Source organism: Myotis brandtii, unplaced genomic scaffold (assembly GCF_000412655.1).
Source record: "Myotis brandtii unplaced genomic scaffold, ASM41265v1 scaffold806, whole genome shotgun sequence".
NCBI lineage: Eukaryota > Metazoa > Chordata > Mammalia > Chiroptera > Vespertilionidae > Myotis > Myotis brandtii.
The window spans coordinates 1,461,806-1,479,336 of NW_005371249.1; the positions used below are offsets into that span (position 1 = coordinate 1,461,806).

The following is a 17,531-nucleotide window of genomic DNA, read 5'->3' on the forward strand; positions in this document are numbered from 1 at the left end:
TTTCTCTCATCAATGTTTCTAACTCTCTATCCCTCTCCTTTCCTCTCTGTAAAAAATCAATAAAATATATATATATTTAAAAAAATACTATTCTTCATTGTTTCACTAGTTGCAATTAAACAAAACATTTTTTCCTATTGGATGTGGCCAGGTATTAGAAGATGCAAGCAGTCATTTCCCCAGATTTTCTCTTTATTTTTTTATTTTTTTTAAATTAAATCTCTATTGTTCAGATTATTACTCTTAAACGAATTAAGGACTTCAAAGACATACAAATTCATATAGATAAATGAGCCGAGAATTACCTTGGTTTCTTAAATTTTTCTAGTTATTTTATGTCACTTGTCTGATTTAAATTTGTTCCTTCGTATCTGTAATCTTTCATGAAGTAAATGTGAAGAAAAAGTCAGTTTTCTTGTTTTTTTCCTTTAATGTATTTCTAAAATGGAAGTGAAAATATTATAAAATTGTTTATACTTGTTAGGATAATATTCACTTATGCAAGTAAAGTAACCCTCTGAGCCTCAATTGGTTTTATTGGAGGCTTGTTTTCTATTGTGTTCTCACAAAAAAGTAGATGAGATAGTCTGTTAACATAGTTAATTCTGCCCTGGGACTGGAATATAGCTGAGAGGCATATTATTTTAGGGGTCTGGAGGAGGTAAGTACTGTATAAATGGAAGGAAGAGCACAGGAAGAAGGCCCACTTGTGTTTTGGACAGCCAAGTTGAACATCTGAATCATGCATTAAGAGAATAGGAAAGAGAACATATGGAAATGATTAGAGTGGAAGATTTTAGTCCTGTGAAAGGAACTGCAGCATTATTCCTAATAGCCAACAAATAAAAACAGTGCAAATGTCTATCAAGTGATAATGAATAAGCAAAGTATGGTGTATCTATACAGTAGATTATTATTCAACCACAAAAAGGAGTGAGGTATGACACACAAACTATAAGATGGATAAACCTTGAAAACATAATGCTAAATGAAAGAAGCCAGATACCAGGGCCACAATATTACATGATTCTGTATATGCGAAATTCCAGAATAGGCAAATCTATAGAAATGAAGGTAGATATTAATGGTTGTCCAGAACCTTGGGGAGGATTGAGGAGAAATGGATAGCAGGCCTGACTACTAATGGGCATGGGGTTTGTTGTTTTTTTTGGGGGTGGGGGGGGGTGGGTAGGAATGTTCTGGAATTAGTGGTGAATATACAAAAATGACTTGTACTCCCCCTTATGGTGAATTTTACAGTATGTGAATTATATTCAGTAAGCTATTTTTTTTTAATCCCACATGCTATTGCTTTACATACACTATGTGTTCTATGTGTTACTTACACATTGTCTCAGTGATTACAACACACTTTTGAAATAGGCTATGGACGTGTCAGTTCTATAGATGACAATATTGAAGTTCCAATTAAGTAATTTACATAAGTCACAATGATAGTGACAATGCCAAGAATCTAATGCCAAAGCCCATAAACTTTCTACTGTAGCGTAATGCCTACTGTATCTTATCTCATTTAGCTCTGGTTTTGATTTATAAATAGATATACACCGTGTTCGATTTCATGTTAAGAGTTAAGTGTCTGAAAATCCTGTGTATCCACAGTAGGTCAGTGTATCCTATGTGTTGTAATTTTAGCCATGCAGTTGGCTTACTACATGACTTTTTGACTTTCCTTCTCTTAAGAGAAGGTTGAAATAGTAAAATAAATGTATCTTTTAATTGATATGTCTAGTCAATTAAATGGAAATGTTTAATGACATATTTCAAAAACTTTCTTATTGAAATTCAATTAAAGGCAGGAAGATTTTACTATGTATGTCCACATGTATGAATGTAGGTTCATGTGAACATCAAGAAATGTATGACTTCAAAAATATTGGGTGTGTGTGTGATTTTTATTATTATACCGCAGTATTTAAACACTGGAAGTACATTAGTTTCTTTTTCCCCCCTCAGCCTCTGCAAAGGATAGAAAACGAAGTGGAACTCTTAGGAGAACATCTTCCAGTAGGAGGTTTCCCTTACCCTTCTTCAGCCCATCCCCCAACATTACCCCCATCTGCTCCTTTGCAGTTCTTAGCACATGATCCTCTGCATCAAGAGGTGTCCTTTGGAGTAGTAAGTTTTCATTCAGTGTTATTATTTGCTTTGGTAACTTGTTTTGAGTTATTTCAATGTAACTCTACATGTTTAGAATTTTGAATGTATTGGTGTTGGAAAAGTGTATTTAGAAATATACAGATGTTTTAAACTAGTCATTGCATCCATGTGAACATTTAAGAAATATTAAATACCACTTGAATAGTAAAGAACTTTCTAGGTTGTTGGTTGTTTTGGGTTTTTTTAAGAGACTTTGACATTAAATATTTATAAAAGTAAAATGATCTTAAATTGTCTAAACATTTTTTTCTCCTACAGCCTTATCCTCCATTTATGCCCCGGAGGCTCACAGGACGAAGTAGATACCGATCCCAGCAGCCAATACCACCTCCCCCTTATCATCCCAGCTTATTACCATATGTGTTGTAAGTTCTTTCTTATTTTAATGAGTTCTAAATTTGGCATTCTTGAGATTCTCTTTCTTTTATGAGGATCTTCTATGTGGTGTATAATTTAGAGTGTTAAATATTTGTTTGTATTTAATGTTAGTGGTTGGGTATGGGGCTATTTAAGGGTGAAAGAGAAGAGTCAATGACAAGAGAGAAGTGGGGGGGAAAGAAATCTTGAGCCATAAAATAGGTTTACCAAATCTAAAGGTAGGAAAGTTTAAAATTTTTGCTACTTTTACAACTGGCATCACTTGCCATCTTCTTTGATTATCCAGCTTTTGATACTGCTGTTTCTCTCAGTGGAAGAGAGAAAGAGAAGTTATTTCTATGCCTTATAAATACTCTGTTAGAGGTCCTGGCTGGTTAGAGCGTTGTCCCAATACCCCAAGGTTGCAGGTTAGATCCCCGGTCAGGGCACGTGAAAGAAGCAACCAATAAATGCATAAGTGAATGGATCAACAATTTGATGTTTTTTTAATTTAAAAAAAGGAAAATAAATACTCTGTTAGAATTAAGTTTGTAGCAGAAGCACTCATGGGTTAAATATATCTTTATTTCTCTCTCATGTAATGAAGTCCAGAAGTAGGCAATTCAGATATGATTTGTTTAGTCCCATAACTCTGAGGAATGGTTCTGCCATCCTATGGCTTCCTCGATCTAAAATGGCTCCTCAGGTTCCAGCTATTAAGTCAGCATTCTAGCCAGTAAAAATGAAAGTGGATCTCTTTGCCTACCTGCCTCCTCTCAGGAATACTTCCTAGAAGTTCCATGTATTACTCCTGCCAAATCCCATGGGCCAGAATGTAGTCTTACGTCTATAATTAACTGCTAGGAAAGCTAGGAAATGTTGTCTTTAAGGTCATGTGCCTATTTTACACTATTTTGATCATTGTAGCTCTATTGTAAGTCTTAAATCAGATAGGATAAGTCTCCCAACTTAGTTCTGAAATGATCTAAAGTCTTTTGTGTGAGCCATATAAATTTTTAAATCAAATTAGTTTCTACTTTATAAAGGGCTTGCTGAGGATTTTGGTAGGGATTGCATGAAATCTATAGATCAGTTGGGGAGAAAATTGACATCTTAATATTGACTCGTCTAGTTAACTTACACAGCATATTTCTCTATTCTTTTTAAGTGAAAATTGACATCTTAATATTGACTCGTCTAGTCAGTTAACTTACACAGCATATTTCTCTATTCTTTTTAAGTTTATCCTTACAGTATTTTTGCAGTTTTTATTGTGTAGGTCTTACATATGTTTTGTTGAATTCATTCCAAATATTTTATGTGATTTTATGCAATTGTAAATGATATTTTTTTAAGTGTCAGTTTTTGTTTATTGTTAGTGAAGTCAGTTTTTTTTTAAAGGGTTGCCACTGATTGACCCCAGCCATTTGTCCCTATACCACTGGACTTTGTTTTTCCTGTTCACTGAAGTAATGTAGTAATGTATCAATGCTAGTGTTGGTTATTTTCACTGCAGATCAATGCTTCCAGTGCCACCTGCAGTAGGCCCAACTTTCAGCTTTGAATTGGATGTGGAAGATGGAGAAGTAGAAAATTATGAGGTGAGTAGGTGAACTTTGAATTAAGTTGGGGAATATTGTGTGCATAAAAAGCACTGTAATACTCAACTCATTCATCTAATTAAACATTATTAAGTGAATCCTTTGTACATTTCAAGATACAAATATGTTTGAAAGAAGTGTTCAGCATCCTTAAGGATATTTTGTCATGTACCACACAGCTCTGATAAAGAGAGAGACTTTTGGTACTCTATTAGAGTTACATACAACTCAACTCCTATGAGAGAATGTAAATGAGAAAACAGTGAATTATAAATTGATGTTCTCAAAGATTTTGTGGAAGCCAGAAGTGTTTGAGCTGATTCTTGAAGAATGGGAAAACGTTTTCGTGCATAAGGTTGAAGCAGGGAAGTGCTGGATATTCTTGAGGAATTGCATATAGTCTGTGGCTAACGTGAGATTTGATTGGAAAGCTTGACTGGTTGTCCTTGAGTGTCATGCTAGAGAATGGACAGAATTTTGAATATTATGGGATGAAGGAGCTGCTACATTTTTTGGTGCTAATGGATCTCTACTTGTATGAGTCAGAACTCTGCTAGTAGCATGAAGGAATAGATGGGAGAGGTTAAGAAGTTGGTGGTGGGGAAATTTATTTAATAGGTCAGGTAATAAATTATAAAACCATGCAAGTTTCGAACTATAGGAACTGCAAATAGAAAAAAGTACATCTTCAGAGACATTTTTAACATTTGAATCAACAGTAGAGTTAGGGGTGTGAGTGGGAGGGTTGCAAAAGAAGATGCTCTACAAAAACTGTAGTAGCCCACAAAGAAGGCAGAAGATGACAGTAGGTCAGGTAGATGACATCATCTAATTTAGATGATGTTGATGTTATAGTATTTGAAGATAGGAATAGGAGGTGCAGTCTAGGGGTTGGAAAGCAAATTCGGATTTGGGTATGTTGAATGTGAGTGACTGTATGTATGACTTGGTTTTGATACTGCCAGCTATCTTTCTCATCCCAGCCTCACGTAGTTTCTATTTATACAGTATGAATACAGATGCTCCTTGGCTTATGATGGGGTTACGTCCTGATAAATCCATTGTAAGTTGAAAATACCATAAATTGAAATGCATTTAACCTACTGAACATCATAGCTTAGCCTACCTGGTTTCTAATGAATGCATGTCGCTTTTGCACCATTGTGAAGTGGAAAAATCGTAAGCCAAACCATCGTTAATTGGGACATCTGTGCTGGAACACTTTTTTTTTTTTTTTTTTTAGGTGAACTGAACCTGGGGAGAGGGAGGAGAGATCTCACACACAAACAATCTTAAAGCATCTTTGATTTGTTTTTTAAATGCATGTGGAAGAGATCAGGCCAAATGCTATATTCTTCTGTAGTTTTCAGAATGCCATTATATCACTTTCTTTCTACATATATAATCACACTGCAGTGTCCTTTGGCTTCCATTCCCAGATTCTTGAGAAAGGGGCTGTAGTAATTTCCTGATTTTGTTTCTAGAACACTATGTTAGTTTTGTACAGAGCGGTAAGGAAAGGAGTTGGTTCTCTTTTAGGTATTCTTTTAGGTACTGAAATTGAGTCTTCTTTCATGCTACTGAAAGGACAGCTTTTCATTGAACAAATTATATACATATATCAGTGGAAAAACAGTGATACTATCCCAGTGTAGGGAAGATATTTTGTACTTAGCATTGGAATCCTTTCTAGACTGTATTTTGGATTGAATATGTTTGATCTTCTGCAAAGTCACACTTTAATTCAACCAAGAAAATCGTGCTTGCTTTTCTTTTATCTCAATAGTGTGCACACCTACAACACTCCCTAGTCCAGAGTTTTCACCATTTTTTTAGTCTACCCTATACATTCTTGCCTGTGTGCTTTTACTCCCCTTGATCCTTCTGCCTAATTATTTTTACCCCTTCCTCTACATTTTGAAACTACTTCTATGAAAGCCATTTCTAGTCCATTATCAGATCTAAATGTCTCTCTCCCTCCTTTTTGTTCTTATAAAACCATATGTAATGATCATGTTGTGCCTTCAGTTATCTTGTTGAGAGCTTGGTTATCATTACATTCTCCTTTCAATAAGGGCTTAATGAACATTTTATTGAATATAATTGTCATATTTGTGTTAGTTGACCTAAGTGTCTTATTATATAGTAGAGGTATAAATATAGACAAGCTATATCATAAATTTTATATGCTAATTGTAATCAGCACCAATTTAACAACTTGTCTAGCATTTAGAAGAACTTAGGGGCATTCATGTTCACAAAGGGGAAGCAATTTTAGGTGACCTAATTCTCCAAATGAAGCTGTACCAAAAGCAGTGTCATGATATTAAAACATATACCATTAGTTATTGAGATTTTTTTTTAGAAATTATTTGTTCTCTCATCTGTCATCATTTCTTTGTTACCCATTCTCTTAACCCTGTGGCAGCCTTTAAAGGGGGAAAGCAGCACACAAAGGGCTGCCTGATTTTAGGACAAAGCAAATGAACAATTAGAGCCATTGAAAACTGGGAGAAAGGAGGTACTTGTATAAAACCAGTAAGCATAATAGCTGCGATATATTGAAACATCAACTATGCTAATATTCATGAATTCATAGTGATACTTAAGAAAACACACTCAGTGGTCTTATTCATCCTGCACTTTATATATAATTTATACTACTGAATGCAATTTGGTATGGGGCAGTTGCTCAGTATAGAAGTATTTCATCTAATAAATGAAGAAAGAATGATAGAATTAGAATATTACCATTTTACCATCTTTAATGAATAAATGAACCTAGGCAGTGTTCCATCAGTGGCTGCTAACATGACAATTAGGTGTGGTAAGCTATGATTGAATACTCAAATCCACCAATTTATAGGAAATACAGGGGACAAGAAAACTCAAGTCAGGGTGGGGTGAGTCAACAAAATTCAGACTGAGAATTTCTACAGGCCATTGACCTGTTTTCTTCAATAAATACAAAATTTAAAAAAGATACTTGAGACAGTATCAAGCAATGGGAACAGATGGATTTATTTGGATTGTGATTTGAATAAACTATTTTTAAAAGTGTTTTGAAAGTAATTGAAACAGTCAGACATTTGACAAAGAATTATAAGGTGTGATGATGATGATGTGATTTATTCCCTTTTTAAAAATCTTTCCTTTTTTAGAGTGGTGGTGTTCAACTTGGGGATAGTTTTATCCCCAGGAGGATATTTAGCAACATATGAAGACATTTTTGATTGTTATAACTGGGTGGGAGGGTGTTACTGGCCTTTAGCAGAGATGCTGCTAAACATCCTACAGTGCACAGAACAGCCCCCCCCCCAATAAAAGTTATCCAGCCCAAAATGTCAAAAGTGCTGAAGTTGACAGACTGTTTTAAAAATACATACAGAACTATTTTATTAATGAAATACCATGTTTTAGTTTTGTTTGAAAATAATCTGGTATTTAGAAGTAGACAGTAATAGGTGAAATAAAATTAGCCATGGATTATTGAGCCTGGGTGATGGGAATATGGAATTTCATTATACTGTACCTCTTCTTTAGTATGTATTTAAATTTTTCCACAATAAAAGTAGTTTTTTAAAAAATTACTGCTATAGAAAAATTTAAAGAAAGTTAAAGTATATTTCCTTTTCCACAACAGGCCCTTTTAAACCTGGCAGAACGACTAGGAGAAGCTAAGCCACGAGGACTGACTAAAGCAGATATTGAACAACTTCCTTCATATCGGTTCAATCCTAACAACCACCAGTCAGAACAGACTTTGTAAGTACATTTTTCTGATATCGCTCTGTTAAATTTTCTTTTCTGTAATAGGTGAAATAAAATTAGCCATGGATTATTGAGCCTGGGTGATGGGAATATGGAATTTCATTATACTGTACCTCTTCTTTAGTATGTATTTAAATTTTTCCACAATAAAAGTAGTTTTTTAAAAAATTACTGCTATAGAAAAATTTAAAGAAAGTTAAAGTATATTTCCTTTTCCACAACAGGCCCTTTTAAACCTGGCAGAGCGACTAGGAGAAGCTAAGCCACGAGGACTGACTAAAGCAGATATTGAACAACTTCCTTCATATCGGTTCAATCCTAACAACCACCAGTCAGAACAGACTTTGTAAGTACATTTTTCTGATATCGCTCTGTTAAATTTTCTTTTCTACCTTTATGAAATAAAAGCATGAGAGCCATAGATAACTTGATAAAGTAACCTCTATTTCATAATCTTGGCCTATGTTGTCTAGTTAGGTAGCAGCTAGTCACATGGGGCTGCTTAAATTAAATAAAATTGAAAGTTAAGTTTCTTAGTAACACTAGCTAGTGATGCTGTATTGAAAGATGTAGAACATTTCCGTCACTTCAGAAAATTTTATTGGACAGTGCTGTTCTGGATTTTTAGGTTGCCTGTAAATTTTATGGTCTCTGATTCAAACTGTAATATTTTATATATGATTAAAGTCTCATACAATTAAAGTTCAAAGTTTTTACCTAAAGATTCTGCTTTTTATAGTATATTCTTTATAGCAACTCTACTGAGATATAATTCACATTTATAGTGATTCTTAGTATATTCAGTGTTTTGCAAACATCTTCACAAGCAAATTTATACCATTTTCATCACCCCAAAAAGAAACTCGTTACTCATTAGCAGCCATTCCCCATTTCTTTCCAATCCTCTTCACCCTGGCACAAACCCCAACTAATTTTTTTAAAAATCTCTATAGAGGTACCTATTCTGGACATTTCACATAAATGGGGTCATATAATATACTAGAGGCCCGATGCATGAAAATTCATGCACTGGAGGGGGAGGGTCCTCAGCCCAGCCTGTGCCCTCTCACAGTCCAGGAGCCTTTAGGGGCGGGAGGCGATGCCCCCATCACACCTCTGCTGTTGCCACTGCCGGCAGCGCAAACCTTGGTCAGCCCTGGTTACCTGAGCCTCGGGTGGCCTTGGGCGGCTGGACAGCCACCCATCCAAGGCTTGCCTGCACCTCAGGCCTACCCTGGATGGCGGGGCAGCTGACATCCGAGGCTTACCTGCGTCTCAGGCCGGTCCTGAGGGGCTGAGGGCAGGTCCAGCCACACCACGAGCCTGCCACCCCTCTGGCAGGGCTGAAAGGACTGGGGGACTCTGGCGGAGCTGAGACTGGGCACTGCCATCTTGTGGCTATGGGCGCTACCATCTTTGTGATGGTCAATTTGCATATTCCCTCTTTATTAGATAGGATGGTCTTTTTAATCTGGCTTCTTTCACTTAGCTTGTGTTCAAGGTTCATCATGTCATAGCTTGTATCAGTATTTCATTCCTATTTATGGCCAAGTAATATTTGATTGTATGGACACACTAGATCTTGTTTGTCCTTTCCTCAATTGAAGATTTGGGTTGTTTCCACATTTTGTCTAGTATTAATAATACTGCTGTGAACATTTATGTACAGATTTTCCTTGCTCCAAAAGTAGAGCCTTTCATAAACCAAATGACATGAAGTGAAGAAGCAGTTACCATTAATCTATATGGAAAAATTTTTTAGCATTCATAGCTCCAAAAAATAACCTACCAAATTATACCAAAAAACATAAAACATAAAGTAACACTAACATACAGTAAAAGCAAGAATGATATGATAAGTACACAGTCTATACAAAGTAGAAATAATATATGTACAATGTAGTTTAACTTATCAGCATTGGGAAAACTGAGAGCACATTGGAACTGGCTGAGAGGTGGTGGTGATGGTGTGTTGGCTGAGTCATCAGAGGGAGGGGAGATCGGAGGTACAGGAGAGGAAGAAGGTCATCTGTTAACATGTAATTGTTGTCTGACTTCATCATGGGAGGCAGGTCACCACCATCTACACCTCTGTGCCATTTACCTATCTATTTTTGTTTCTTGTGCTTTCAGTATCTCAAACCATTGCGTACTTGGAAGTCACGAAGATTTACTCCTGTGTTTTCTTCTAAGATTTTATAATTTTTAGCTTTTACATTTAGGCCTTTGCTCCATTTTTTAGTTAATTTTTGTGTATTGTGTGGGGTAATAGTCCAACTTGCATAATACTATCCAGTTCTAGCACCCCTTTATTGACTATCATAGTACTTTTGGTATTTACACATTGCAGATGGATCATGAGAATTCCCGTGTTTTCTATTCTAAGGCTTGTGGCCAATCACGAGAATACTTTAAAAAGATATTAGCTTGTGCCGAAACCGGTTTGGCTCAGTGGATAGAGCGTCGGCCTGCGGACTGAAAGGTCCCGGGTTCGATTCCGGTCAAGGGCACGTACCTGGGTTGCGGGCACATCCCCAGTAGGAGATGTGCAAGAGGCAGCTGATCGATGTTTCTCTCTCATCGATGTTTCTAACTCTCTATCTCTCTCCCTTCCTCTCTGTAAAAAATCAATAAAATATATTTTAAAAAAATTATTAAATAAAAAAAAAGATATTAGCTTGTAAGGACATGTAATAAATAACTTCAAAATGCAATGGTATTTAATTTTAAAGCATGCCTTTAACATTTATGTAAAACATTTTTTGTACTCGTTCAATAGAAACTTAGATGGCCACTGGGTAAAGCTAGCAATGAAACCACTGGTCCGCAATGTGTTAAGACTAGCTTGGGCCCTAGCCGGTTTGACTCAGTGGATAGAGCATTGGCCTGTATACTGGAGGGTCCTGGTTCGATTCCAGTCAAGGGCACATGCCCAGGTTGTGGGCTCAATCCCCAGTGTGGGGCATGCAGGAGGCAGCTGATCAGTGATGCTCTCTCATCATTGATGTTTCTCTCTCTCTCTCCCTCTCCCTTCCTTTCTGAAATGAATAAAAATTTATAAAAAAAAAAAAGACTAGCTTGGATGTTAAACCAGAGATTTTCCTGATGATTTCTCAGTAAAGAAAAGCACTTTTACTGCATGTCTTAATATCATGATTTTTGTGTGTGTGTGTCTTAAAATTTAAATGACATTTTGATAAGTGAGATGGTAAGTGGTTTTTTGGGGGGGCTTCAGTAGTCATAACAAAACAGAGAACCAATAGGTTTTATGGTTAAATGACCTTTTTGCTTTTTTTAGGTGTGTAGTATGCATGTGTGATTTTGAGTCAAGGCAGCTACTTAGAGTTTTACCCTGTAACCACGAGTTCCATGCCAAGTGTGTCGACAAATGGCTTAAGGTAAAGTGATGGCACCTGAGAAGAGAATAACATTGAATTTTCTTTTTTATTGAGCATGGTTTCATGTAGAGTAAGTCCATCATTGGTGGAGGGTGGGAAAGGAGGTAAAATTCAAATACAGCTTTCAATATGATTTCTAAAAATGAAGGGAAAAGGCCAGCAAAAATGAACTATAAGCCCTAACCGGTTTGGCTCAGTGGATAGAGCGTCGGCCTTCGGACTGAAGGGTCCCAGGTTCGATTCCGGTCAAGGGCATGTACCTTGGTTGCGGGCATATCCCCAGTGGGGGCTGTGCAGGAGGCAGCTGATCTATGTTTCTAACTCTGTCTCTCTGTAAAAAACCAATAAAATATTTTTTTTTTTAAAAAAAGAACTATAATCATCATCATGGGAGTGATTTTGTAAAACCTGAAAAGTGGTTATCTGTCTTTCATAATGAGTACTAGAGCTTTTATTTTTGTTTGAAAATAATCTGGTATTTAGAAGTAGACAGTAATAGGTGAAATAAAATTAGCCATGGATTGTTGAGTCTGGGTAATGGGAATATGGAATTTTAAAAAACTCCATCTCAACAAATGACACCACCATTTGCTGAGTTGCTAAAGCCAGCAACATAGGCACCCACTTGCTCTCTTTCTACAAAGAGACCCCTTGGGGGATGTCTGCTAGCCCAGGCTCAATCCCCCCTTGCAGTCTGGGGCTCTCACAGTCCGGGACCCCTCACTCCTTACCGCCTGCCTGCAGTGGAGGTGGGAGAGGCTCTCACCACCGCTGCTCTCACTCGCCAGCCCCTGAGCCTGGCTTCTGGCTGAGTGGTGCTCCTGTGTTGAGCATCTGCCCCCTAGTGGTCAGTGCGCATCATAGTGACCGGTCGTTCTGCCGTTCGGTCGATTTGCATATTAAGGTTTTATTATATAAGGATGTCCTAACTTTCTCATGGTATATAGGGGTAAGGCCTGGGTTCATTATGCCAGTTTTCCTCTGAGGTTAGAAGGGGACCTCACTGGAGCTCCTTTGTTAGAGATTTACATGGGAACAAACCTCTAGTGCTTTTAATTCTGACCCTTTTTTCTTTTGTAGATATTAAAAATTTTTTTAAGTCCAAAGGACACAAATTAGTTAACTTTATGTTGTGTGGGAATTTTTTAGAATATTCTCATTAGGAGATAATAATATTGGGTTAGATAACTTCCCAGTTTGGTGAGGAAGACAGATGAGCACAGATTAAGGGTACCCAGTTTAGCCCAAACTGAATCCTGAAGGTGAAGAGTCTGAACTTTTTAGAAAAATAAAGCATTAAATACACTCAGCCCTGACATGTGAGAAGAGAGAATAATCAGAAAACCACAGGTTCCATGTGGCTGATAACTAGTGTATGCGAGTGGCAAGAGAAGAGACAGATGTTCAGAAATGTAACCAGTGACCAGCTTATTGTGAAGTCACTGTAAAGTGTGAGATACCTTGAAAGTGATGTGGAAGAGAGATGAGTGAGATTGTGTGTTAGAAAGATCACTGGCCATTGTTTAGAGAATGGACTACAAGGAATAATTTCTGAGAGTCAGGAAGATGGAATAAGGATGTTCTGAGCCATACACAGAACCAATAGTGGCAATTAAAAGAAAAGGACTGATTTGAAAGCTGTTATAATAAAGAAATTAGAATATTTGATGAATATGGATTGTAGAAAGAGCAGGTGGATGCCTATGTTGCTGGCTTTAGCAACTCAGCAAATGTGGTGTCATTTGTTGAGATGGAGTTTTTTAAACCAGTTAATTAAATTTGTCTGAACTGGTTATGGATAATGTCTATATGGTGAAGGTAGACCCTTTAAAAAAATTAATCAAAAATAAAACCAAAAAAGTCAATCATAGGTTATTAGTTTTTTGAGATTTAATGGGGTATTTTTAAAAGACAGATTAAATGATTGCTTTGTACCCTCTTCAAAGAACAAAGAATGTAGAAACTATATGGGAAGTAAAAAGAGTTCCATTGCTTTTAATATGTTTCATTGTGTAAGTCACAATTCAGACAAGTTTTCTCTTTTGTGTTGTAGGCAAATCGTACTTGCCCAATTTGTCGAGCTGATGCTTCAGAAGTGCATCGGGATTCAGAATGACCAACCTAAGAGCACAAATTTAGTTTGGGTGTTCCTCATCACATGTATATACGGACTATCCATTGAACTTAATCTGTGTGGCTTCCAGCCCTCCCTTTACCAAAAGGGTCAATGGACCTTTCTTTGCACTGTGTGACTTAATCAACTATAAAAGCTTACAATTAGTCTTCATAATTATGGGATTGTTATACTAACCGTGTGATTGGAACTCCAAAGACTTTTTCTTTAGCTTAATTTTGTGTGTGCACTAACATTCCCTGGTTTTTGTGTGATCATTCCGAGTGTTGCTGCAAGATTACAGTGGACGTGATCTTTTAGCATGTGCTTTTATAAGAAGTGGTAGCTCCAGATGAATAGCAGTCTACCTTATATAGAGCCTTCAGAAACTGTGAGTGGAAATGAATGCAACGTATGGCTGTTGGTGATAAATGTATTTCTGTGTGTGTGAGAGAGAATGTGTAACTACTTGTGTGCAGGCATGGTAGCTAATGTGTGTATGAGATCCTATATACCAGCATGTACCAAGAATGTGTGTGTAGTTTTAATTATGCTGCAATGTATAATCTGGTGTGTTATTTAAACAGCACTAGTACTGTACACTGGTTTTTTTTCCCCCTTGTGTTTGCTGTTGCACACTGATTGCTAAGGGTGCATCAATTACAAGCATTGAATACTCCATCCCCTTCCCTCCCAATGAATGGAATGAGAAAAGCCGCCTTCCTCTGCTTCAGGCAGCTGTCACCTTTTCTTCATTGGTGGTCCAAGTGAGTCACTTAAGAAAAAAAGGTGTAACAGATCTCACTCCATGAACCTGATCTTTTTATTCTGTTCTGAAAACTTTTTAAATCTCCAACTTGCTGTTTCCAAAAAGAAGGTGCAATATCATACATCGTCAGTTAGCAATATTAGCATTTCAATCAATGATTTGAATGTTGATACTTGTTTTTTCCTTTACATTTCCAGTAAGCTTCTTACAGGAAGTACTTGTGATTTTTTTTTTTTTAATGTTTAGATTTGTAGTCTATTCTGAAGATATTTGAGTAATATATTTCTAAGAATACCACTGGTCCCATGAAGTCTCACTTCCTTGACTTCCAACAGAACAAAATCTGTTAGCTAACTCAGCTTGATTTCTGGTATATGTTCTTTGTTCAAGCTCCCATGGGCAACTAAGTTGTTTTAAGAAAACTGTATTTCTGTTTGTGTTAATTCACCTGCCAAGCTCCAATTCTGAAAGTTGTCTAGTTCTCTCAGTAAATGTGCTTCTCATCAAAACCCTCTATTCCAGGATGGATCAAGTGCTGTGACAGCTCTAGTTCCTTAGACCTGATGTGCTTTGATGTTTTATTGTTTTCCTTTTTGTTTTGTTTGAATGAGAAAAATATTATATAACAGGTGTCCAAAATACTTGCAGTATAAATGAAGATAGGATTTTTGTATAAAAAATAATGCTGTAAAACAGGAATTGACCTTCATTTAGTTGATCTGAAATATTTCAATACATAGCTGTGTGGGTTTTTTTTAATAGATTTATTGAGCATAATGCAGATTGTTTAAATTCAGTTTTCCAGCAGTGTTTAGATTCCTCTCTCATTCTTTGTGTGCTCAGCATTGCCTGCCTCTTCCCTACGGTTGATGTCATTGCTTTGCAGTAGCACAAGCTGTGTAGTTCCAGTCAGGATTGTGATGATTTGCTGCCAACCTCACTCAGCTTTCAGTTGGCTCTGTGTTGGTCTTCTACTCAGACAGTGTTAACTACTTATTACTGCCATGCTACTTGCCTTCCCTTGAAATCTCTATAAGCTCATCACAGCTTAGAGTTCAGTAAAGTCAATTGACACGGAAGCACAATTTTGCCCTTTTCCAGACACTGTTGCCTCTAGTCATACAAATAGAATTTTGCATACTTTCTGTTTGCCCTTAAATTTGTCAGTGCATCATAAATACATCTAAACAGTGATAAAACGCACATGTTACTTTTAAATCATTAGGATATCCCCCACCTATTCCTGATGAATAAAAAGTTCGTTCAAGACCAAAATTATTGGCATAATAATCAGCTACATTACAAATCACGTAGAGTTTACTCTTTATTTTTTTTAATTAAAAAAATCATGTTTAAAATGGCAAAAGCCCATCTTATACATACTCTTTTATATAGCTGCAAAAAATTTTTTATCTGTACAGATCTAACATAACACTACTACACTCAGTATTCATTTTATTGAAGCATGCAAGTAAAGCACTTTTTCTAATTTATATAGATACCTAATTAACAAGGCACATTGTACTAATGACTAGGAAAAGTAGCTCTTCCTTCCTTCCCTCTGACAATGAATTCTTGTCATTATATCCCTTTCCCAGTAAAATTTTGAGAGGCAGTTGGCAATTTAGGAGGCAGCAGGGTCTATTGGTAAAATTCTGAATTGTTGGCTCTTGTGACTGATCTCTTTGGGAATGTCTTTTCTTTGCATGGCCTCTTAGAGATGTGTGCAGACTTGCTTATTAAGTGGTTAGTACATATTAGGAGTATACATGCATGTGCTCTGAACCAGCTCAGACTCACCAAAATGAGCAGCTTTGTGGCTAGCAAAAGAGAAAGAGCAGTTGATTTGTTCGAGCTGTTGTCACCTTGGGTGATGCACCAGATAGCAGGCAGATGTTGGTTTGTTGCCTTCTTCCTCTTTCCTCCTAAAATAATATTGGCTTTACCATCTTAACTCTACTATGGGGTTTTGTTTTGGGGTTTTTTATTTTTGACATGAATTATCATCTTTGATTTTTTTTTTCCCGCCAGCCACCCCCACCCTACCCCCCAAAACAACAAAACAAAAAGTAAGTCAAGGCCTCCAGGTATCAAGATCTCATTAGGATTTTCTGTCCTGATTTTTCTTCTTCTTTTTTAAGCAAAATTTTAAAAATGTGGAAGCATATTTAGATTTTATACACTCTCTCAAATGTGATTTGTTAAGATTCTTAAATTTGGGCCTCTTAAATATTTTGAATGAGATCTATAATTCACTTGTGCGGATATTTTTCATATATGTCTTTAGGCCTTCATTAGGAACCTATTTTCCCCCTGTTGTACATTGGGTTACCTCATTTTGCTGTTTGTTTCAGATTATGAAAGCTTACAGGGGTGTTTTTTGGAATCATTTGCTGAGTCATTTCCTCAAATCATATTCCATTGTATCAGTTAACATAGTTTTAAATGTATGTATTATAAATATCTGTAACCAAATCATTTGAAGGCTTGATAAATTTTTAACAAAGTTTGTACATTTTTTATGAAAGTTACTAGTAATGCTTTACTAAGTAGTGCAATGAATTTTTATTTTTAATCCCTGTGCCCAATTTTGGAGTTGAGAGGGTTGTTGGTAATAAATGTATGATGTACACTTAACATATTTTCTTGTGTTATGTTACTGTGTGGGAAGGGTAGGGGTTGTGTGTGCTTGAGGGAGGGGGTTGGAGATTCCAGCAAGAAGATAGAGCTGTTGAGCTACTAGCAGCTAGATTTAATTTTTAGACTATAATTCCAATTTTGTTTCTGCATTTGTGTAAACATCTTTGAAACACAAAGCAACTAGTATTTTAACATGTGGTACATCCTATATAATAAAAGCCTAATATGCAAATTGTCCCCTTGACTGGAAGTTGAACCAGATTTCGACCAGGGGCAGGGCCGGCTGGCCCCTCCTCCTGGCCGGCCGGGCCCGATCGGTCCCCATTGGGGTGTGCTGGCCGAACCCCATGAATTTGTGCACCGGGCCTCTAGTGATTATGTAAAAAGGCCTAAAAGATAGCCAAGTTAGCCACATTTGTGGCATAAGCTTATTGAACAGTAGAGAAGCCTAAGTTGGTAATGATTTCTTTCTTTACTAGAGGCCCTGTGCACAAAAATTTGTGCGCTCGGGGGGGTCCGCTCCCCGGGGGATTGGGCCTAAGCTGGCGATCAGACATCCCTCTGGCAGCCCGGGAGCCCTCGGGGGATGTCCACTTGCCAGTGGGGAGCAGGCCTAAGCTGCAGTTGGACATCCTTAGCGCTGCTGAGGAGGCGGGAGAGGCTCCCACCACCACCGCTGTACTGGCAGCTGTCAGCCTGGC

The 17,531-nt window shown here is 37.0% G+C and overlaps 1 protein-coding gene across 14 annotated transcripts in view; it reads left to right on the forward strand.

The window, feature by feature from the left end:
* The window catches only part of RNF38 (ring finger protein 38), a 72,902-nt gene extending 56,071 nt beyond the window's left edge, over positions 1 to 16,831 (forward strand). For 10 of the 14 annotated variants that reach the window (XM_014531504.1, XM_014531502.1, XM_005883953.2 and 7 more), the window contains 6 exons: positions 1,978 to 2,139; positions 2,440 to 2,546; positions 4,055 to 4,139; positions 8,135 to 8,256; positions 11,209 to 11,308; positions 13,362 to 16,831. In XM_014531504.1, coding sequence (XP_014386990.1) covers positions 1,978 to 2,139; positions 2,440 to 2,546; positions 4,055 to 4,139; positions 8,135 to 8,256; positions 11,209 to 11,308; positions 13,362 to 13,424 — 639 coding nt within the window. In that variant the 3' untranslated portion in view covers positions 13,425 to 16,831. Of the gene's footprint in view, positions 1 to 1,977; positions 2,140 to 2,439; positions 2,547 to 4,054; positions 4,140 to 5,147; positions 5,203 to 7,782; positions 7,937 to 8,134; positions 8,257 to 8,288; positions 8,633 to 11,208; positions 11,309 to 13,361 lie in introns of those variants that run through there. The other 4 variants (XM_014531496.1, XM_014531498.1, XM_014531501.1 and 1 more) reach the window with 4 other exon arrangements.
* Positions 16,832 to 17,531: the final 700 nt, after the last annotated feature.